Source organism: Pipistrellus hanaki (assembly GCF_964339955.1).
Source record: "Pipistrellus hanaki genome assembly, chromosome: 12".
Lineage (NCBI taxonomy): Eukaryota > Metazoa > Chordata > Mammalia > Chiroptera > Vespertilionidae > Pipistrellus > Pipistrellus hanaki.
Genome location: NC_140514.1, coordinates 36,939,369 through 36,962,246, shown reverse-complemented (window position 1 = coordinate 36,962,246; position 22,878 = coordinate 36,939,369). Strand labels below are relative to the sequence as shown.

Sequence of the window (22,878 nt, the reverse complement as noted above, 5' to 3'; positions counted from 1 at the left end):
TTGTGATAACCTGTGAGACTCCAGAGAAAGGCATATTTTCTGAAGACAGGAAACTGGATTTAGTGATGAATGATTGTGGATCTCCAGCTCAAGTTCATGGTCAGCACCTGTTCAATGATCTTATTCCTGTCCCTAATGGTTCCTTTGCTTAGTCAACGTAATACATTGGAGCACTATTCAGGGTAGATAAAGTGATTTCATCAGAAAGCTGGTCGATAATGCAAACAATATGCAGGATTTAAAAATTCTTCATACCATACAGTAAGCGTTTTTCCTACTTCTAATATGTTTCTGGTTTTATTTATTACACTTAAATTCAGCTGGAATTTATTTTGGTGTAAGGAGTGAGGAAGGACTCTAATTTCCCCCCACCCCCGTCCAAATTGCTAGCTGGTTATCTCAAAACGACTCAATGTTTAAGAATGTAATTTTAAAAATGTCTATGTGCCCCAAATGGTATGAAAATGAAATACTAATGAAATCTTGGAAATAAATTGTGCCATGATTTTCTGTTTGCAGATGTTTTTTTTTTTTTTAATTTCAATTAAGATAAATTCAAGGCTTAATGAGGACGTGCAAAGAAAAAAATTCAGCCCCAGAGGTTGAGTGTCAACCTATGAACCAGGTCATGGTTCAATTCCAAGGTCAGAGCACATGCTCAGGTTATGGGTTCAATACCCAATGTAGGGCATGGAGGAGACAGCTGACCAATGATTCTCTCTCATCATTGAGGTTTCTCTCTCCCTCTCCCTTCCTCTCTGAAATCAATAAAAATATTTTCAAAATGTTTATTATTTCTGATACAAACCACTTTATTCTCCTTAGCAGCTTCAATTCAGCTCTTTCACCTAGTTTTTTTTTTTTTTTTTTTGTAGGTAAAAGTATCTCTTATTTGTTCCTGAATATATATATATATATATATATATATATATATATATATATATATTTCAGAGCGGAAGGAAAAGAGAGATAGAAATGTCAATAATGAGAGAGAATCATTGATCAGCTGCCTCCCGCATGCCCCACATTGGGGATCGAGCTTACAGTTCAGGCATGTGCCCTGACAGGGAATCCTACCGTGATCTCCTAGTTCAGAGGTCGACCACTGAGCCACGCTGGCCGGGCAATAATAAACATATTTTGAAGTGTAAGTTGATAAAAGGGTATTTACTGCAGCACTATCTATAATACTGCTGGGTTTCTTGAGCAGCTGCAAACCTCTGGAATACTTGCTCTGTAAGTCAAATCAATCATAGCCACGTTTTTGTCGCAGGCACATTATCCTAAATGAGACAACATATTTCTTCTGCATTCTTGGTCTCCATCTTTCATTTCCCCTTAGCATTGATTACTTTTTAAAATGTAAAATGACTGGAAACAAAGACTATTTTGAATGCTGGGCAGCTAAAGAAGAAAGAGTAATTAAGACAGTAAGGAGTTTGGCAGAGGGCACAACACAATTTGTGAAACGTAATTTCAGTTGCAAAGGGCAGCCATTTTATTATAACCGGGATTGTTAAACTCTTGAACAATCTACGTTTTATTTTTATAACAAAGAGACAACCAGCAAAAGAGTTGATTTTAGGAATTTATTTTATTTTTTTTTATAAAAAGCAACTTCCAGAGTTCGTCATTGTACAGTCTTAGCTTGGTCTCCTATAGCATGGTACAGCGATTAGTAATTTTTTTTAATAACGACTCAGAGGAACTGGAGATCCATAACTGTCTTCTGAATTATCACAGAAAGAAAAAAAAAAAGACTTAGAAGAAGAGTTTAGTGTTAAGTGTATTTAAAAAACATATTCTAGTTTTTTTAAATTGGTTATCCAAGTATGATAATATAGTAGAGCTCAGATAACTAGAAAAGGCAACTGACCAGAACACCCATTCCCACCTGGTGTGCATTAATAGGCATTTTACTGAGTACATCTTATAAAGGTTTGCAAACTAATTCAACCCATTTCGCACAGCATTAATTATTTTTATTAAGTTCGCATCGGGCTCAAACCGTTGCTCATTATCTCACAATTATTATTATTATTTTTTCCTGATGTTTTGATGGTTTCCCTTATCTGACAGTGTTTGGACTTTAGTTATATGAAAGTTTGCGAACATCTCTGCCCATTCTAGTGATATTTGTAGTGAGGTTCCCCATGGCCAGGTATCCAAGACTACTTTTTAATTTGTCCTCCAGCTCTGTTCTTGACTTGGGAAAAGAGAGGCCTTGTATCTCACTGGAATATGTGCCAAGATCCAGGCCAGAAACTGTTCGTGGGCTGGTCATTAACAGAGGGGACCCCTCAAGGTTCTTATTAATGCTGTGAGAACAAGGGTCTCGTCATCTCAGTAACTATTTGTACATTTATAAAAGCAATACAGTCATGGGAAAAACCAACAAGCACAGCTTGGTAGAATAACCTGCCATGAAATATCATTGGCTTTATAATAATTTACTACAACTGTTCTTTTTATTCACACTGGGTAGGAAATGCTTCCATCTAACTCATGGAATACGAATATATACAACACAATGTTGGGTTTTATTATAAAAAAAACTTCACAAAGACAACAACACGGGGGGTTTAAAAAATAATCTTGTGCAGTTTCTTGATCACAATCATATGTCTGCTGCCTTTTACAGGGAATAATACAAGTACTGATAGATTTTATAAACCAGTTCAAGAATTTTCCTGCCTGTAATAGCCTACTCTTAAAATATTGCCTTGTTTATACAGTTCAGGTGTTTTTCCTTCTCAACTGTAATTCTGACTACGGATGACACAATGAGTCAGTTTTAAGGACAAACCCTGCGAATCCTCTTCAAAATCATCATATATTTGCAGCTCCCTATTTCATAAAAAAAGTTCATGAAACAACATCTCAGAAACTGCACAGGGCTTCTGACTGATGTGCTGTGGAGTCCCGAATGTTGCATTCGCACCCGATTTTTTTCGCAATGTCAGCATCTAGGCTTGAATTTTCTTAAGGCCGCAGTAAGTCATGCGGCAGTGGTGTGGGGTGGACTGTTCTGTACTGCCAGCAGTCAAAACAGTTGTCATGGGCTCAACATCCCTACACTGTGAGCCTGGGGGTCCCATTCTTCCAGGGAATGGTTTTCTGGAGCCCAGCAATGTCCCTGCAAGTGGCTGAGACATTCTGGCTCCGACTTCATGAAGGACTATCCTAAAGAAGAAGCCTAGTATTCTAAAAACAGACAATACAGGCCAGGTTGAGGGTTGGGGAGGGAGGTTGCTTTCCTAAGTCCTGGACACCATCTCTGATTTTAGCTCTGTGAGAAGGCTGGGGGATTCTCTGGGAGTGGCAGGCTGGGAGAAGGGCTGAGGTACACTTGGAGAAGTGTCAGTTGGGCATCGACACTGCACATTTAGTGCCTGTAGTCTAGGCACTGTGCCTGGATCTGTTTTCCCCTGACTGTACCTTTTTTTGCCTGAGGGTTTCCCCCAAGTTTGTTGTTTTCTAAATAGTGTTGGCCAATAGAGCTTGTGGCTCTTCTCTCTCTCTCTCTCTCTCTCTCTCTCTCTCTCTCTCTCTCTCTCTCTCTCTCTCTCCTCTAATAGGTGAGTGGTGATTCTTTGGAGTTGTCATTTGAGGACTGAGGAAGAAGTCATTGGGCTGCATGGGAAATAGTGTTGTGATTGATTAGCTTTGTCTGTCGTGGCTAGAAGAATCGGTGTTTATGGAACACACGCCAGGTCCTCATGTCTCTGTTCTAAGCAAAGTGAAACAATGAGTCTGGCTTGATGGGTTCTTGGAGGATCTTTGGAGACCAGAGTCCAAAGCACGACACTTATGTTTATATTCTGCTTTGTTCCTGGAAAGGTTTAAGGAGCTTGGGAGGAGAATTTTAAGAACTGTGGAAAGTTGGAGGAGATAATTTTGAACAGGTTGGTGCAGGAGGCCCTCAACAATGGCCCTCTTTTCACCATTGGGTGATGAGACCCAGTGTTTAGAACATGTTTACAGGGCTTCTGCTCACAACGGATTTAGAACGATGGAGTGGGCCCCAGGCATGGTGGAAATTTCAGGCAGAGCATTTCTGGTGTATTTCCTCGGGGTCAATAGCTGATAATAAATTGCAAGCATGTTGAAAAGCCAAGGAGAAATCTATTTGCATTCACATATGTGCCTTTTTGGGGTTAATCAAATAACCGGGTGATAGTTTCCTTATTATGTCAGGACCCTTGTCTCGCAGCTCTATCTAGAAGTCTCAGGTGAATAACTTTCCCAAGAAAGAAGAATAAAATCAGTGAAATGGTGTGGTAGGTGCTAGTGGTGCCATTTTGGGAAGATCAACTCACATTTATCACAATCACTTCTTCCTATCTCAAGTGATTTAAACCAAAGCCAATCTACATTTTTAACATGCACCATTAACAGGTTGCTCTTTGACAATGGGGAGATGTAGGCCAAAGCCAGCCACGCCCAGCTGCTGATGGCTGTGGTTTTTAGAAACTGTCGGATGCTCCCATCACTGTGCCCCTTATCAATGCACACACCTGACTCATACACAGCAACATGGCAACATACCTTTTCCCATCAGTGAACACCTGCTCTCTTCCTCACTTGGAAACTGGGAGGATTTGGAAGGAAAATATGGTGTGTTTTTGCTCCTCTGAAAACCCCAGTAAGACATACTTTTGGATATCTGTCTGATGTTGAGTTTCTTGCCACAGTGGCTACTCCAATCTTCCCCTAAATGAGTAGGCAAAGGGCTTCCACCTTCCTGGGTGGTGCACAGGAAGGGGTGAGGATTCCTTGGTTCCTGGGCCAAGGGTCCAAGGTTAAATGATGGAGTTGGAGGGAAGGTGAGAAAGCACCATTTAGAAACTCAGCAATGTGATTTCTTATCCGACTCTGCATCTCACCCTCAGAGAAATGATTTCTTATTGGTCTCCATAATGAGACACAATCCCATTTGGAGCATCTCAGCAGTTTCACTGTCTCTGGAACCTTCTAGAGGTGATGGCTGGCTGGCTATAATTGTGACTGCAGGTGCCCTGTCATTTGTTTTCAGGCATTTCAACAGTTCGATTTCTTTCCGTTGATGACAATTGTCGGCACATTGGCATTATAAATCAGTTTTTAGAATGTGTGAATGTTTAGTGGGCTTTGTCGCCACTCATTTCCAAAGCAGAAGCCTCCTTTACCTGGGAAGACTCGTTCTAACACCACAGAGGAGCCTCCTCCCTAGAGTTTCTGAGAGAGCCCAGAGCATGAGCTTTGGGTTCTAGACGGAAGGCCTGGGAGGTGGCCGGGAGGGGGGTGGCGCCCTGTTGGGAGGTGGAGCCTGAGGGGGAGGGGGAAGAGTGGAAGGGGGGGATGGAATTGGAGGAGTGGGAGCACTGGGGGGTGGGGGAGGGCAGTGGGGAGCAGGAGGTGGGGGGGTGTAGATGGGGGCAGGAGGCGGCGAGTTGGTGTGGTAGGCGTTGTTGAGGGGGTACTTGGCGGGCTGGTTGTTCTTGACTCTGGTGAAGTTGATGCAGCGCCCCTGGAAGAGATCAGAGAGAAGATGTGAGCTGAAGCTAGGACCTTCCAACAGGGCAGGTGGGAGCGGTGGTGGGCAGCCTGAGAGAAATATGTACACAGCAGACCAGTGTCCATGCCAACACTCTACTGGCATACAACAGGCATCTTGTTTCCTTTTCCCACGCTTGCAAATTACCTGTTAACCTGCATTTTCCCTGCAGTTTGTCTCTCTAGGAGGAGGAGAAGAAGGGGCCTGACCTTAACTGAGAAATAGGGTCAAGCCACGCCCAGAGGTCACTGATTTTAATCTCAACAGCCCTGTCAGCCAGGGATTATTATCCATTTGCACTTCACAGATGAGGAAACTCAGGCTCAGAAAAGCTGTCACTTTCCCAAGGCCACACAACTAGGAAGAGGCGGGGTGGGTGGCATTTGAGGAACAATTACCTTCAGGATAGCTACCTGTAGGACAGTGGTCGGCAAACTCATTAGTCAACCAAGCCAAATTTCAACAGTACAATGACTGAAATTTCTTGTGAGAGCAGAAAACCGACTTGTGCGCATGGGCCACAAAGTTTCAATCGAGCTGTATATGCACACCCGCACATGGTATCTTGTGGAAGAGACACACTCAAGGGGCCAAAGAGCCTCATGTGGCTCTAGAGCCGCGGTCCGCCGACCACTGCTGTAGGATATACAAGTGTGTGATTGGAGACTCGGCTTGGGATGAGAGTCACCGCAGGGACACAGGTATGTTGCTGGGAGATGTGAAGTGAGCAAACCTTGCTCATAGGTGCCCATTAAGTCAAGTCCCTTTCCCTCCACACAGCTTTCCCAATGACTCCAGCCTCCATTCAGCCTTAGCTCCGCCCCCCTCTCCCCCAAATTCGTCTCTTCTCTAGTTATAATCTCGGCCACACACCAAGCCTGCGTGCTAACCTTGTTTGATTTGTGAGTGCCTTGCCTCCCAGACCAGATGAAAACCTCTGAAGGGAGTGGCCTTGTTTTATAGTTTGCTGCTACAGGACCGGTTCAGGAATGACAATGCCATATTTAGATGCCAGCACCCCACCTTCTCTGAGCTCCCATTTCATGAGATGCACTCAGGGCCTGACTTTGTTAGGTTCAGATTGGGGGGGTCCACTAACTGCAGAAAGAAATTGCCGTCTTCTCACTGCATCGCCCAGCACGCCCAGGGCAAGCTCACGCGTCAGTTGATGTTGTAACCCAGTCCTGTGAATTCCCAGTGGGGCACGCAGTCGTCTTTTACAGGTTTATAAACCTAAGCCTTGGTTACGGTTTATTTATGATTCTGGATAAAGCGCTTTCCTTCAAGACGTTAGAGCCCTAATGGTTACCATCTGTGATACATTCCTGTCATGGACGAGTCAGAGCTGGGATTTACTGTGCTGTGCATTCTGCCCTTCGTTCCTAGACGTGCTAAGTCAGACCCAGAGACGAGAGGCTCATTTCCCTGGTGAAATTCCAGTCCTGGGGAAGGAGCTGCTGGTGCCTGGGGTCAGGTCCCCGTGTGGCTTCTCCCTTCCTCTAGGGATCAGCAATGGTAGGTGGGCTGGGGAAGAGAGGAGGCCCACTAATCTAGAGGTGGGGGTGGGGGTGAGGGTGAATAGGAGAGAAAGACCTTCCTAGGCAGTCCCTGCAGCTGCCACCATGGCCTCTTGTCTAAGCTGCAGGGTGCTGGGGCGGGCTGAGGTGGGGAGGGCAAGAAGCCCCCTTCCCGGGGGGCCCCGGGGCTGCACTCACTGTCTCCTGCTCCAGAGGACTGGGCTGTGGCTCCTCAGAGCCCCCAGTCCGTTAGACCTGGCAGAACGACAGCCCAGAGCACTCCTTAAGCAGCCAGAGGGGAGGGTAAGCTCACGTCTCTGCCCTGCCCTGCTGCATGACACCCCAATGTGAGGATACAGCACCACCTGCCACTGACAGTCATTATGAGCATTAACCTCGTCAATGCTGGTGATGCGGGCACACGGTGTTTGGAAAATGAAGCTGAGTCTTAGATGGGGAAATACAGACACAATAATGAGCTTATGTACTGGGGAAAGGTGAGCTGGAGGTAGTACCAGGTTTGCCGACTTCTAGTGTAGTGCCTTCTAAGGGAGCTGCAGACGAAAGCTGCTGCACGCCACACCTGGCCTCTATGATAGTTCTGGCATTCAGGGCCAAAATGTAGCGTTGGACATGTGACCAGAGCAGCCCCCAGAGCCCGCCCCATTCTGCACCCTCTTCTATCATCTCATTGCCACGTAACTCTTTTTTTTTTAATTTTTAAAAATATATTTTATTGATTTTTTACAAAGAGGAAGAGAGAGAGTCAGAGAGTTAGGAAAGAGAATCATCCATCAGCTGCCTCTTGCACACTCCCTACTGGGGATGTGCCCGCAACCAAGGTACATGCCCTTTACTGGAATCGAACCTGGGACCTTTCAGTCCGCAGGCCGACGCTCTATCCACTGAGCCAAACCGGTTTCGGCTTTTTATTTATTTATTTATTTATATTTTATTTTTTTAATATATTTTGTTGACTTTTTTACAAAGAAGAAGAGAGAGGGATAGAAAGTTAGAAACATCGATGAGAATCATCAATCAGCTGCCTCTTACACACCCCCTATTGGGGAGCCACATAACTCTTGCAACTTATTCGTATAGGACCTCCCACAGTGCTTTGCACACCCAGTTGACTGATGAAGCATTTACGCACACTGACCATCCTGAACAAAAGGTGCAGGTTCCGCACAAACAAATCCCTGGGGTCAGTTACAGTAAGACTCAGTTAGGGCTTCAGGGAGGGGTGTGGCTAAAATGAAGTCCCTAAAACCTGGAGCCTGAGGAGCCAATACAAACACTGTAACACTTAGACCATATAATTGGCCTGAAGATCAGTTTACACGACATCATTTTTTTTTTGCTTGCGCGAGGATAATAGGAAGGCCAGATGTGCTCAGCGCCGTGCACGCCAGCAAATCTGCACCAGTGTTTGCTTCCAGTGTTGCTAGGACGATGGGAGCCCTCAGTCCCCGCACTGGTCTGTGCAACCCAGTTTAATTCTCCGCAGGATTGTTTTTGGGTGGTTTGACTCAGATCTAAGATTGAGCTTTGATCTCAGTTGACCTCGGGGCCGCTCACTGATGGAGAATGAATGGCGATTATTTTCACACATTAGCAACAAAACGCTCTGGATAAATTCCACGAGGAAAATGCCACAGCATCTCCTGCTAAGTGGCAGCTTGGCAGGGTGTAGGTGGCGTCCCTCCTAGGCTGGGAAAGGCCACTTTTATCTGACTGAATCTCACGGTGCTGGAAATGTTCAGGCACATCATCTGTTTTATTACCAACACCTTATGGGCTAAGTGTTGTTAGCTTCACTGTATAGAAAAAAAGAGGGAGAGCTTAGCTTTAGGTAAATAATGTGCCCAAGGTTGCCCAGCCGGGGCCTGATAAAAGTTGCATTGAACCAGTTCTGCTTGCTGTAGGCACTGCTCCTCTTTGCACTGTGTTATCCCGAGGAGAGACTGAAGCACAAAGAACCTCTTGAAGCGCTCGTAGATGGTATCACACGAAGCGGCCCTCGGCCACCATCCATCTGCTCTTGACCTAGCTATGTAGAGATCATTCCAGAATATGAGTCTGGCCAATTCACTGCCCAGCTCAAGATCCTTCAATGGCTCTCCATCATCTTGAGAATAAAACCCAACCCCCTCTGATAGCATTTCAGTTCTTTTGAGATCTGGTCCTGATTTCCATCTTTCTTTTTTCCACACTTGTTAGTGATTTATTTTTTTTTTAAAGAGGCAGGGTCCTGACTTACACCTTTTAATTAATTTCTTGCTCTTTTATTGCTTGTCCATCCCAAGCCCTCCACAAATATTTGTTCCAGGAAAAGATAATACTATGCCACTAGGTACTCTTCTCGGTATGAACATCTCTCCCAAGCTGGTGGGTGAGCGTCTCTGAGGCAGCATCTGGGGGTTCTTCCTGAGATCTTTAAAGTAGCACATTGTTCAAGTTCAAGTGGGCACTCAACAAATACTGCTCACACCCCTGAGGGTTTCCAGGGTGGAGTGAGCCTTTGTTGAAAGCTCTGATTTTCCCTGCAAGTTTAGGTTCTCAGAGGATCAAAGCCATGAACTCACGGCTGTGCATCCAGGTCTCCTTGGCCACTCTCTCATGGTCTCTGGACATCTAGGCTCTTGGGGGAAAGGTTGGCAAGCATCCTGTGTGCTCCCCTTGATTTCCACCACACTAGTCATGCTAACATGTCACCTTCACGAATAGTTATTTTTAATTGATTTATCAAAGAAAATTGTCCCTCAACAAAACCCTTTACTTAAATTGGAGGTGACACACACTGATACAATCATGGTGTAGACAGGTCGTGTGGCCCAGGTTCTGGCTTTTTGCTAGTTTTGAATGGCAGACACCAATGGTCCATGGAGAACAGAGACAGGAAGCTGGAGGTTTGGGCTGTGGCCTGCCCTGCCGGCCAGGCCTGGGAGGCAGTGCTGCCTTCTGTTCTGCCCCCCCAGGTACACCCTGTGATGTCACTTTCTCTCTATGGACCTCAACTTCTTTATCTGGAAAACAGAGCTGTGCTAGCTAGATGACACCAAGGGTCTTTCAGCCCTAATGTTTTATGATTAAATCAACATTCCAGTTGTTTTGGAGCTCTTTACTCAAATATTTTAATCTGAATTCTTTTGGGGCAGTTTGCACATTTTTTAATACTACTTAGTTTGGCTAACACTTTGTATTGCGTGTTTTCCAGTTGCTTATCTACACTAATAAAGGAGTAAGATGCAAATTGACTGTGCCTTCACAACACCCACCAGCCAATCAGGAGTGGTTATGCAAAGATGGTAGGTTAATTTGCATATGCAGGTGCTGAGCTTCTGCACTGCCCCAGCCGCTCCAGGCCTCTGGGCAGCATGGGAAGGCAGAAAGGCAGCTCTGGGCCTGAGCAAAATGACAACTCTGGCTGCAGCAAAGGCAGTGCCCACAGCTAGGGGAAGGAAGGCCCATTCTTGCACGAACCTTTGTGTATCGGGCCTCTAGTCATATTTATAAAATATTAATAAATTGAATTTCAAAATTAGACTCTTCATCATTGCTCTTTTGTTACCATGGTAAAGACTCAAGCTTGGCCCTGGATGGTGTGGCTCAGTTGGTTGAGCATCGTCCCAGACATGGAGAGATTACTGGTTCAGTTCCCAGCCAGGGCACATGTTTGGGTTGTAGGCTTGCTCCCCAGTAGGGTGCATGTAGGAGGCAGCTGATGAGTGTTCTCTCTCATTGATGTTTCATCTCTCTCTCCCTCTTCCTCTAAAATCTGAATTTGAATTTGCGCATGAAGGGGAATGTGAGAAGAACTGTGGGCTGATTGTGTGCAATTGACTTGCCAGTGGTGATCTCATGTGTGCTGAGTGTTATAAAACATTTATTTAGGTATCAGGCATGATCAGTGTGGAGGGAGGTGGCCTTTGGAGATCATTAAAAATATGCCACACTCCCACAGATTAGACAAAATAGTTCCCTATGAACAGAGGTCACTTAAGGAAATTGGGTTTCACAGGAAGAATATGAAAATAATTAGATGGAAAAAGTGTAACATGTATGCCAAGTTTCTTCTGACAAATACCTTTTCTCTCTGGCCTAGTTCATTAATTATCTTGTTGGGAGGACTGAAGGTATTTCTCAAGTTACAAATGGATTGGGTTTCCAAAATTTGTTTTAAGTCATTTGTTTAGAATTAGGAGCATAATTTCTAACTTAAGTCACTCTTGTAAATGGAGATCGGTTCTCAGGCTAGACCACAAAAGCTCATTGGCTTATTGAAGGCAATTGATGTAATCCTGCTGAAGTCAGTGCTCTAATGATACATGAGACACATGAGCAGTAGATAGATGGAGGGCTCGATTGGATGACTTCACAGTGTTTTCTATCCCACGATTCTCTTCATTTGTTACGTCCTTTGTGCATTCATCCTTTTGACAAATGGTTTTTGAGTGCTCACTATGACCTGGACATCCTCTGAGGTGCTGCTGACAGTGTTGAGCAACCAAAAGCAGCCTCTGTCCTCATGAAGAACACTGTCTACAGGTGGAGAGAGGCAGCAATCGAATGATCCCACAAACAATCATATTTGTGCTCTGTGACACTGGCCTTCTTGGTCATACTTCATTGAACCAGAGGTGGATACCTACTCTGAGCTAGGCCAATTCGATTCTCTCTTCTTGAGGTAATAGGCAATCAGTCAGTTATGGTTGATCCCTTGCATAGATGGAGTGGGAACTGGGGGTGGCCCTCTTCTGCCACATTCAAGAAGAAGTAGAGTTCTGATTCGGTCTCTAAAAAATCCTTCACACCCATGCATTCCTCCCCACCCTCACTACTGCTCATCTTCTATAATGGCCCACTAAGTAAACCAGTCTTCCTGCCTTCAGTCTTTCTCTTTTCCAGTGATATTTTGGTTTCCATATGCAAATTATATACATGGGAGAAGTCTACACACATATACAAATAAAAGTGTTTATGCACATACACACAGAAACACACACATATATGTGTGTGTGTATGTATGCACATGTATATATACAAGGTGTATATATGCCTATATAAATAAAAGCTTACATATTTACATGTATAAATATATACATACACATAGACACACATTCTACATTGTCTTCCTGCTTAAACTCTTCAATGCCTCCCTGCCTTCTAAGGGAAAATATCCAAGTTCTTGAGCAGGAACTGGCCTCTGGCCATGCCCCCTTTGCATTTCTTTCTGACATCCCACCCCTTTCCTTTCCTACACTCCAGCTTTGGCCCATCATTTGAAATGAAGCCATCATACTCGGCTTTTTATTTAACAGCTTTCATTCAAAGGCCCAGTGCTATTATAGGGACAAAGTGGCACAGAAAACCTGTCTTGCTTTTTCTTCTTTATCAAGGCCTGAGCTGGGGGCAAAGAGAAGGGTGTGTTGTGAGTGGTGAGGCCAGGATCCTTCTGGATTCCCGTCTCTCCACCTTGAACTTGCCCTGTCTATAAATTTCACATAATAGACTGCCTTTTATGTGCTGCTCATGGAAAAGGAGCCAAGGTCAATCCTTTCAGTTGATTCATTTTGCTGACACACATGCTGGCACGCTCCGCTTAATAACTTCTTCAGATGCCAAACTGAGCGTTAGATGAAAGCGCGAAGGAAATATTTGGTAACAAGAGGAAACAAGAAAAATGGAAGGGTAGAAATAAAAATGGTACATCTTTAGTGGGACATGTGCGAACATAGGGTTTGTTAAGGATTACTACTGAGATAAGGCTTATTTAACAACATTCACTTTTTTCCCCCCCATCTGATTACAAAGTTTTACACTTTCTTTGTGGAGAATTTGTAAAATGCACAAAAGAAGGAAGAAAAAAGATTAGAGTTTTAAATTATAATTCTCAAAGAGTTAGTTTGTGTTTATTCTTGCAGATCTTGCTCCTTTTACACACACACACACACACACACACACACATACACACACACACAGTGGTACATATATTTACAAAAATGGAGTTGCCCTATACAAATTTTTAAAAATAACATGCTGTGGCCATTTCTCCCCTGACATTTTCAATGGTTGCATAATCTTCTATCAAAAAATGCAGTTATTAAATTTTTAAAGTATATCTTATTGATTTTTTATAGAGAGGAAGGGAGAGGGATAGAGAGTTAGAAACATTGATCAGCTACCTCTTGCACAGTTCCTATTGGGGATGTGCCCACAACCAAGGAACATGCCCTTGACCGGAATCTAACCTGGGACCCTTGAGTCTGAAGGCTGAAGCTCTATCCACTGAGCCAAACTAGTTAGGGCAGTTATTAAATTTTTTATTGGGCATTAAGAGTTCATCTAACTTCTAATTATCACTACATTTCTAAAATAAATTTCTGAAAAGTTCTAGAATCAATTATTAATCTTTGACTTAGGATTTTTGCATCCAATTTCATATGGGAGATTGACCATTTTTCTTTTGTTGTTTACTCTCTTGTCATCAAGGTTATGTTAACCTCACAAGAGAAATTGGGAAGGTTTTCATTTTTTATGTGCTCTATATTTCTGAAATAGCATGAAATAATCAAAAACAGAAAATTCTCTCAAAATCTTTCTGAACATGCTGTTTTTCTAGAGTACAGATCTTTGATAATTTAAAATGTTTTGTACCACAGATTTTGTACCTTTTCTTGAATCCATTTCCAAATTTATCCTTTGTTAGAAAATCATTCAATTTCATCAAGATTTTAAAAAGCATTTTTACAGATGTGTATTTCACACACAGAAAATTATTACAGTGAAATCTACTTGTGGCAATATTGCTTATATTATCAATATTAGAATAGTATTATTATACATATTTATATATTATGACTCTTTTTTGACTTTCAAAAAAAATTTGCTTTGGCAATGCCAATTTTATTGACAAATTTCAAAAATTTGTCAATAAAATTGGCATTGCCAAAGCAAATTTTTAAGATTTATTTTTCAGTTCCATTGATTTTGCTTTGTTTTAATTAATTTGTTCTACTTTAATATTTTCTTTTATGATATTTGTATTGATTTCAGAGGGGAAGGGAGAGGGAGAAAGAGATAGAAACATCAATGAGAGGCAGAGTCATTGATTGGCTGCCTCCTGTACACCCCACACTGGGGATCAAGCCCTCAACCAGGACATGTGCCCTTGACCAGAATCAAAGCTGGGACCCTTGAGTCCGCAGGCCGATGCTCTATCTACTGAGCCAAACTGGCCAGAGCATTAATTTGTTCTTTTATTATTAGAGTCCTTGTTTCTGTTTTCCTTAGATTGTTTTAGATTCTTTTCTAAGTTTTAACTAAATGCTTACATAGCTCATTTGTTTTCATTTTTTTTAATTTAATAATAAAATTTAGGTCTATGATTTTTCCAAACGCCATTAAGTTTTTATTGTGGCATTCCAATTAGCACTTTTCCAGAATCCCAGTAATTGTAGTTTTAATTTTTCTTCAACTGAACAGTAATTTATGAGCATGTTCTAAAACTAAGTGCTTTTATTTTTAAAAAAAGTTTATTCCCTTTTGCTAAATTCCAGATTTTTATGTGTGTGTGTGGTGAGAAAATGTGGCCTGTAAAAATACTGTCTTTTTTTTAAGGTTTTCTTTGTTGCCCAAGATATAGTCAGTTTTTACAAATTTAAATAATAATATGAATTTTTCTATTTTTATGGATGCACTATTTATTTACTATCCACTAATTATTTTTAGTAGATTAGTTAAAGCCTCTTTTTTTTTTTTTTTTTTCAACTGCTTGATCTATTGAGTGTTAGAGTGGTATAGTTTTCCACCCTTATTCAAATAATGATATTTGCTCAACTCTTTCAAATAATGATATCTACTCAAATGTGACTTTGCTGCCTTGGTAATCGGGCCACCCAAGAGCAGCAGGGCGGGGCCCTTTCTCAGCAGTCTGGGCAGAGAGGATCTCTTCGGTTCCAAACAATTCTCTCTCCCTGCCTGGCGGTAGCTGGTCTGGAAGGTGGCTGCATCCATTCCTTCCCTCCCGCATGCAGGGGCCCTCCCTCATGGTCAGGAGCAGTCAGTGACAGTTTTGAATAACGGAATAGGATGGAAGTGATGCTGTGCCTGATAAGAGTCCTGGAAGCTTCTGCTCCCTGTTTTTGGTGCCCCGAGCTTCCGTGGGCGAAGTCTAGGCCGCTTCACTGTGGGGAGAGGCCATGCTGAGGCGACCGAAGACACCCAGCAGCTTGGATGACCAAGCCCTCTTGGACGACCCGTCCAGTCAACCGTGGGATGACTCCAACTCTAGCCACTTATCTGACTGCAACTGCAGGAGACACTTACACAGCCAAGCAGGTCAACCCTCAGGACGGTGAGGGAAAGTAGCAAATTGTTGTTTTAAGCCACTATAGTGATTCAGAACAGTACTGAAACAGACAGGCTTTTTACTGATTTACCTGGTGCCTCCGCTCCCCTTACTACCATTTAAACCTAACTCAGTAAGGCTATACAGTTGGCCCTCCACATCCATGAGCCCCAAATCTGCGAATTATAAAATTAGAAAATAAGTTACGTTGTTGCTGACGTCCCAATACATCCACAAGGCAGCCACAGGAGCCTCACATCTCAGGATCATGCACATCCTAGACCCCCTCCCCAGCTTCCATATGACTAAGATCCCAAATATCGATGTGGCCAATAAGGCCCGCATGATCAGCTTCACTCCCTGCCAGCTCCCCTTCCTCCCTGCCTGCCAGCGCCACACCTCCTTTCAACTCCATGGTCATCTCTACTTCATGACCTTTGTATGTGTCCTGCCTGGAACATGCTTTCCCCCCATGTTTGCTTGGCTAAATTCTGTTCACATCTCATGTCTCAGCTCAAAGTCACTTGCCAGAGAGGTTTTCCCTGGTGGCACCCAATCTCAATGAGGCCCACCTGCTAATTTCTTGCATGGTTTCCTGCCTCTTTCCTTATCAAACTTTGTCATTAACTGTCTGTCAATGTATATGGAAAGCTCTTGTTGCCCACTGTATTCCTTCCCCACCCAGAGCTGGCAGGGAGGGCTGCCACAGTATCCTATATAACAAAAGGCTAATATGCAAATCAACCAAGCAGTGGAAGGACCAGTCACTATGGCATGCACTATGACCAGCAGGGGGCAGACGCTCAATGCAGGAGCTGCCCCTGGTGGCCAGTGCACTCCCACAGGGGGAACGCTGCTCAGCCAGAAGCCCTGGCAAGTGCAGCAGTGGTGGCAGGAGTCTCTCCTTTGGAGAGCTGGCCTAAGCCATCAGTTGGACATCCACCGAGGGCCCCTGGTCTGCGAGAGAACACAGGCCGGGCTGAGACAATCACCTGGGCCTATAGTTTATAAAATAAAAGAATGAAGAAACAGACCCTGCTTTCTAGGAAGATGGTAAAACATTTGTCAAATACCACATTAAGCCATGCAAACATTATGAACTGTCTCCTGTGAATAAACTTAAAAGCCCATCTAATGGTCACTGGCCGTCATCGTGTTATAAGTGTAATAGCCAGGATTGATGCAAGCCCTACATATGTTATTCTAAAAATCTCACCACCATTGTGTAAAGTAGGTATTACTATCCCTATTACAGATAAAGAACTGGAGGCTCCTAAAGGCTAGGACCTTTCTCTAGGGCCACACAAATAGTAAGTGGCAGGGTCAGGATTCAAACCTAGTTTGGTCTAACTTTGAGGCTGATGAGCTTTTCCTTCAACGCTGTTGCCTTTGAACAGGGTTCTGCAGGATTCCTCCAGCCTCCAGGTATTAAAGGCTGTGGAGGTTGGTGGAAGCCGGGAGGGGCCTCTCCCAGCTGGGTGCTGGGTTCTGGTCACAGAGGTGAACTCTGGAGTGAATTCGGCCGCAGAACCCAAATAAACAGTGTGAATCCAGGGTACAGAAAGGTGACCTCATGCTTAGTAAGAGCAGTCTTTGCTCTTTGTCTGAAGACCTGCAATGGGGGATGGGGGTTGTGCTAGTGGTTTGGCCCATTCGCCTTTCTGATGCCGCAGCCACCAACCCGCTCCCAGTTCACCGAGGAGGAGGATTCTTGAGGCTGAGAAATGTGGCTGGGACGGGGCAGAGGAATGCAGTGGCGAGGCTGTGTGGGGATGCACCCCGATTCTGAACGGCTCACTCTGTTTCTCTGGGAGCTTCCACTGTGAAGCGGCATAATCATGAATAAGGAAGAAACCCAATGGGCAATACTTTTTGCCATCTTTCTGGCCATCACAGTTTCCACCGGGACCTTCCATGTTTTCTAGCCTTCTTTCTTTGAGGGCAGGGACTTTGTCATATTACTTGGTCTAAAGTAAGCTTCAAGAAGAGCACGAGACACTTACTATTGCAATCAATGAGCTGCAGGAAGGGGTTGAAGGGTCACATAGCTGGAGAGGGAGATTGGAGTGGACAGTGTCTGTCTCTGAGCTCCGTTCTCCTTCCTCAGCTCAACGGTCTCTTCCATCCTACCTCCTTCTTTGCTTCCTCCCAACCCAAGACGTTAATGCCTGTGGGGTGAGCTGAGTGGAACTCCAAAACTGCTTTGCCTGAGACATTCTTTTCCCACCCCTACACCCCAGGCATGTCCAGCCTACCGCTGGGTCTGATATTCTCAACCTCAAGAGTCCTCTGAGGGCATCTCACAGAGATCCCTCTTAAAATGCCCAACTGTAGCTGAAACTGGTTTGGCTCAGTGGATAGAGCGTCAGCCTGCAGACTGAAAGGTCCCAGGTTCGATTCCGGTCAAGGGCATGTACCTTGGTTGTGGGCACATCCCCAGTAGCGGGTGTGCAAGAGGCAGCTGATTGATGATTCTATCTCATCGATGTTTCTAACTCTCTATCCCTCTCTCTTCTTCGATGTAAAAAAAAATCAATAAAATATATCTAAAAAAAAAATAAAAAATGCCCAACTGTTACCGGGAGGGAAATTCCCTGGGCATTGGCACACGGCAACATGTGAATTTATCAACACAATTATCTAGCCTTTTGAGGCCAAGGAGAGGGCACTCGGGATTGTTAAGTCTGGGGTGCTGGTGGTCTGGAGAAAGGGACACAGGAAGGCCACATTTTGGTGGGAGTGGGGAGGCAAAAGGATAACAATGTGCAGAGCACTGAAGAGAAAGGATGCGAGTGGCTGGCTGCGGGCCAGTATGTTAGCGCATGAGCTCATCCCTCTCGGCTGGTGGAACCACAGGAAAGGGAGGGAAGGCAGCACCACAGATATGTCCTTGGGTCTCTGACCTAGTGCTTCCCTTCCCAAAGTGAGCAAAGAACCCCAGAGAGATGGTTTAATCTCCAAGGAGATTTCTTTCACATGCTAGTCACCTGATATGATGTGGCCTAGTCACAGGGCTGTCCTATTTTAGGAATATTTTCACAAAAGGGAGGGGCTTGAACTCCTCTGCTCTTGTCTGAGGACTGCCATGCAGGGCTGTGCCAGGATGTCGGGCAATCCTTTATGTTCTTGTGAAGAGGGTGCCTGAGCTAAGGGTGGGGCTTGCTAGGCACTTCCTGAAAGAATGGAATGCAAGCCCATTTTCTGAAACTTTGAAGTTGGGCACTTACTGGCCTAGGTGGGGCTTTGGGGGCAGGAGAGAGAGGAACACGGAGGGAAAAAGGTGGTGGAACTAAAGTGAAGAGCCGCAAAGGGACCCAGCACTTCCTTCTTCGCAGGAACAGAGCAATTCTAGGAGGAGCTGTAGCCTAAATCAGAGGCCGATTCCTCTCTGAGTCACTTCAGCTCATTTTCAAAGCGTATCGACACAATCTTCAGTCAAGGAAAACCAACAGGGATTTCAATCCTGCTGCTTTCAAGGAAGTTGTCAGTCATGGAAATATGACCTCTTCTTTAAGCTTCTGGCAAAATATCATATACAACTTGGCCAGAAGGCTGATATCTCTTAGGGCTGTGGTCAGCAAACTGTGGCTCTTTGGCCCCATGAGTGTGGCTCTTCCACAAAATATCACGGCCTGGGCAAGTCTATTTTGAACAAGTGGTGTTAGAAGAAGTTTAAGTTTAAAAAATTTGGCTCTCAAAAGAAATTTCAATTGTACTGTTGATATTTGGCTCTGTTGACTAATGAGTTTGCAGACCACTGTTTAGGGGAATTAAAAATGAAGTCCCCAAAGTTCATGCCTTGTTTTTCTGACTTGCTCGTGCCAGAGATAACCTGGAATTTGTATTGACACGAGTCATCTTTGAAGGCCACTGACACAGTAGTTGCTTTTCTATTCTGTAAATGCTGCTCCAGAGGGGCGGGGGGGGCGCCCTCCGGCCATACTGTTACAGTGGACGGCACCGGTCTGGCTGTCGGCAGGACCAGGTGGGGATATGAACATAGTTTATGCACCAGAATTTAAATTTCAAAGGGCACCGGTGGAGGTGTGGTTTTGTTGACATTCAGTAGCTCAATGGTTAACTAAAATTGGGCCTACATCTACATTTGAGATTACACAAAAAGTATAGTATTTTTAAAATATATTTTTAAATAGATTTTTTACAGAGAAGAAGGGAGAGGGATAGAGAGCTAGAAACGTCGATGAGAGAGAACCATTGACCAGCTGTCTCCTGCACACCCCCTACTGGGGATTTGCCTGCAACCAAGGTACATGCCCTTGACAAGAATTGAACCTGGGACCTTTCAGTCTGCAGGCTGAAGCTCTATCCATTGAGCCAAACCGGTTTCAGCTGGAATACTATACTTTTAAGCCATTTCCTCCTTTAGGGACTTCATATTGGTTTCCCTAGGCATAATCTTACTTGATTTTCAGAAATTCTTTCTTTTAACATCTCCATTTGATTTGATTACACTGACAGAGCCAACACTCAATGAAAGTTGTTTTTTTTTTTTTCCACTCTAGGCAAACTTCCTAAAAAAAATTAAAACTTTTTTGGGGTCATTTTGGTCATGATGATGGTGATGATATTTCCCAAGTGTTGGCCCTGTCTGAACCGAGTTTCAGTGATGACCTGGGAGTTTGATTCAGCCTTAGAGGAGCTAATGAGACATTCTCAAGTTATTTTGCTCAAGTAGATAGCTCTTCTTATAGCTCCATTGTGTGAGAAAACTCAGAACCTTCCTCTCTCCAGGTTGGTGACTCAGTAGGAGGGAAAACTTAATGCACCAAAGACGGAAAACAATGGGAAGGGAGAGTGTCGGGGACTTAGAAAGGGAAATCAGGCACATACCGGCTGAGGAGTCACAGACTTCATTTATTTGCCTGAGTAACATAGGAGGTTGCCTGTAATTTCTCCTATGAAAGGAGCTGGCTGAGAAGGTCATGGCGCTGCCCCTGGCCTGTTAGTGTCCAAGCTGTTGCCCCCGAGTCACTCTTGTCTGTACAGCTTTTCTCCCATTCCTGCAGCCTGAAGCGATCTCCCCTGTGCACCATGGTCCCATCAGCACAGCCTCTGGGGCTTCTGAGCTGGGGTGACCCGAGGTCTGCTCAGAGCCGCTCTGGGCTGGAAGAAAGCCCTTCTTTTCCTTGCTTCTCTGGGACCTCCAGAAACTCCCAAAGTGTGGAATATGATGATACAAAGGGGCTCTTTCTGAAGGCAAATCACGAATGTATGCATTCTTCACATTTATATCTGAAAGTGCCTTAAGGAGTTCAAAAAGGAGCAGTTTTAGAAAGAGATTATAAAAGTATAATTAATGCAAGATAAACTTTGAGAAAGTTCTGGGCCAGGCATGATTTATAGGCCAGACATGTCAGTCTCCCACTGCTTCGGAACACAGCTCTTCCTGTGAGTGAGGAGAATCCTTTGACAAGTTTGTCTGGATATGCTGGTGCTGGGACCCTGGTCCTGTCCTGCCTTACTGTACGGAAACCTAGATAAAGATGCCTCTTCCTCCAGCACCTTTCACTCTCCAGCCCCTTCCTCTCCAGCCAGGGATTCTGGGTCATTTCCACCCCCTCAGGCCTGCTGTTGCTCTTAAAAAAAAAAAAAAAAAAAAAAAAATATATATATATATATATATATATATATATATATATATATACACAATATATATTGTGTATATATATATATATATATATATATATATATATATATATATAATTGATTTTGTACAGAGAGGAAGGGAGAGAGATAGAGTTAGAAACATCAATGAGAGAGAGTCATCGATCAGCTACCTCTTGCACACCCCCTACTGGGGATATGCCCGCAACCAAGGTACATGCCCTTGACCGGAATCGAACCCGGGACCCTTCAGTCTCCAAGCCGATGCTCTATCCATTGAGCCAAACTGGTCTTGGCTGTTGCTCTAATATAGAGATACTTAGCCCACCAAGTAGTCTCTGATGGAAAAGACAGTTTTCTTTTAAATTGCTAGAGTTCATTATTACTGCTACAGAGAATGACTAATTACAATTTTGCGGCGGAAACAGTGATGTATTGTCACTCTGGAATTAACACTAGGAAAGCAGCATTATCCACTTAAGACCATTGTTAGAATACTGAATGCTGGCTTTTTGAGTCCTCAATGTTTTTTATTTTTAAGGGTTCAAATCTTGGGCCAGACTGCCAGAAAACATTACCTCATCACACTTCGTCATTGGGTAACACAAAAACTGTGAACTAAATGAAGATTGAATTTCATACCAAAGCTCTGAGTTCAAAACCTTGGGGGATCATTAGATAAACAGAATGACAAGGAGAGCAGAGAATGATTTGTAATGATGGCGCTCTTGCCAATGAGCGTCTGGGAGAACTGGGCCGCAGAAGCGAAGGGGGTGCTGGGTGCAATGGAAGCGGAGGTGGCCACGGCAGAGAACTGCCGTGTCCCAGTGTGACCAGCCACTCAGGCTCCGCACGGGGGCTTTGAGGCAATGGGCTGGGACATCCTTCTACCCACTACAGAGTCCAGCTCAGACATCACAGATTCAGTTCTACAGCCATCCCATAAAGCTCACATCTGCTTCCTCCTCTCTCTTTTCTTCAACTACCATTTGTTTCATTAAATATATATACAGCATTAAGGGCATTAAGAACTTTATAGAAAAAAAGAGAGAGAAAACCCCCTGAGGCTCACTATCCCAACATGAGCACTCTTAAAATATTGGGACCTATTTGTTTACTTCCATATTTACCATTTCACACCTTAATGGATCCCCTTTTCGGGTGAAGCAATAGAACCAAATTTATTTTATTATTATTATTATTATTATTATTATTATTATTATTTTTTTTTTTAAGAGGGAAAAACAGCCCAGGCAAACTTTAATGGACGCACTGATAGTCTGTCTTAGAAGCGCTGTCCCATGATTAGTACTGAGACCCCCCCCACGGAACGCCTTTTACTTTACTTTTAGATCCCTATACTCTAACTCACTTTAAAGTTGAATTATGATACAGGGACAAGATGGAGCTATATCCGGAGGATTGAAAAGAAGTAGTCTGTCATATTGATATAAGAGCAAATAAAACCTCCAAACTCTAATATCATATGTTTCAGGCACATAAAGTTATGCAGGTACTTTTGGAAAGGTGTCTTTACGTGGGCCTCAATGGACATGGCTATCCTGGGGAAGAGTGCCCGCTGGGTTCCGGTCCTCTGTAATTGGAGGGTCCCTTTATAGCTCCTGGCCAGCAAGCAGTTGCTATAAATGTAGAGTGTGATTCAAAAGCCCCACATAGTGCAACAAAAACAAAGCATCTTCCTGTATGTTCCCACTTCTCAGTGTAGAAAGCAATATTGCTTAGATGTTCCCAGCTCCTCTCTTCCGTAAATGATGTTTGACTAACAGACCTTCATTTTATTATGATGGTTCACAAGGGACATTTCAAATAAAATCGCCCTTTGTTTTTGA

At 43.9% G+C, this 22,878-nt stretch overlaps 1 protein-coding gene across 1 annotated transcript in view; it reads right to left on the bottom strand.

The window, feature by feature from the left end:
* Positions 1–1,575: 1,575 nt before the first annotated feature.
* Positions 1,576–22,878, bottom strand: part of ANTXR1 (ANTXR cell adhesion molecule 1) — a 208,677-nt gene continuing 187,374 nt past the window's right edge. The window contains exon 18 of the mRNA XM_084901202.1: positions 1,576–5,509. Within this exon, the coding sequence (XP_084757328.1) occupies positions 5,249–5,509 (261 nt within the window). The 3' untranslated portion in view covers positions 1,576–5,248. The remainder of the gene's footprint in view (positions 5,510–22,878) is intronic.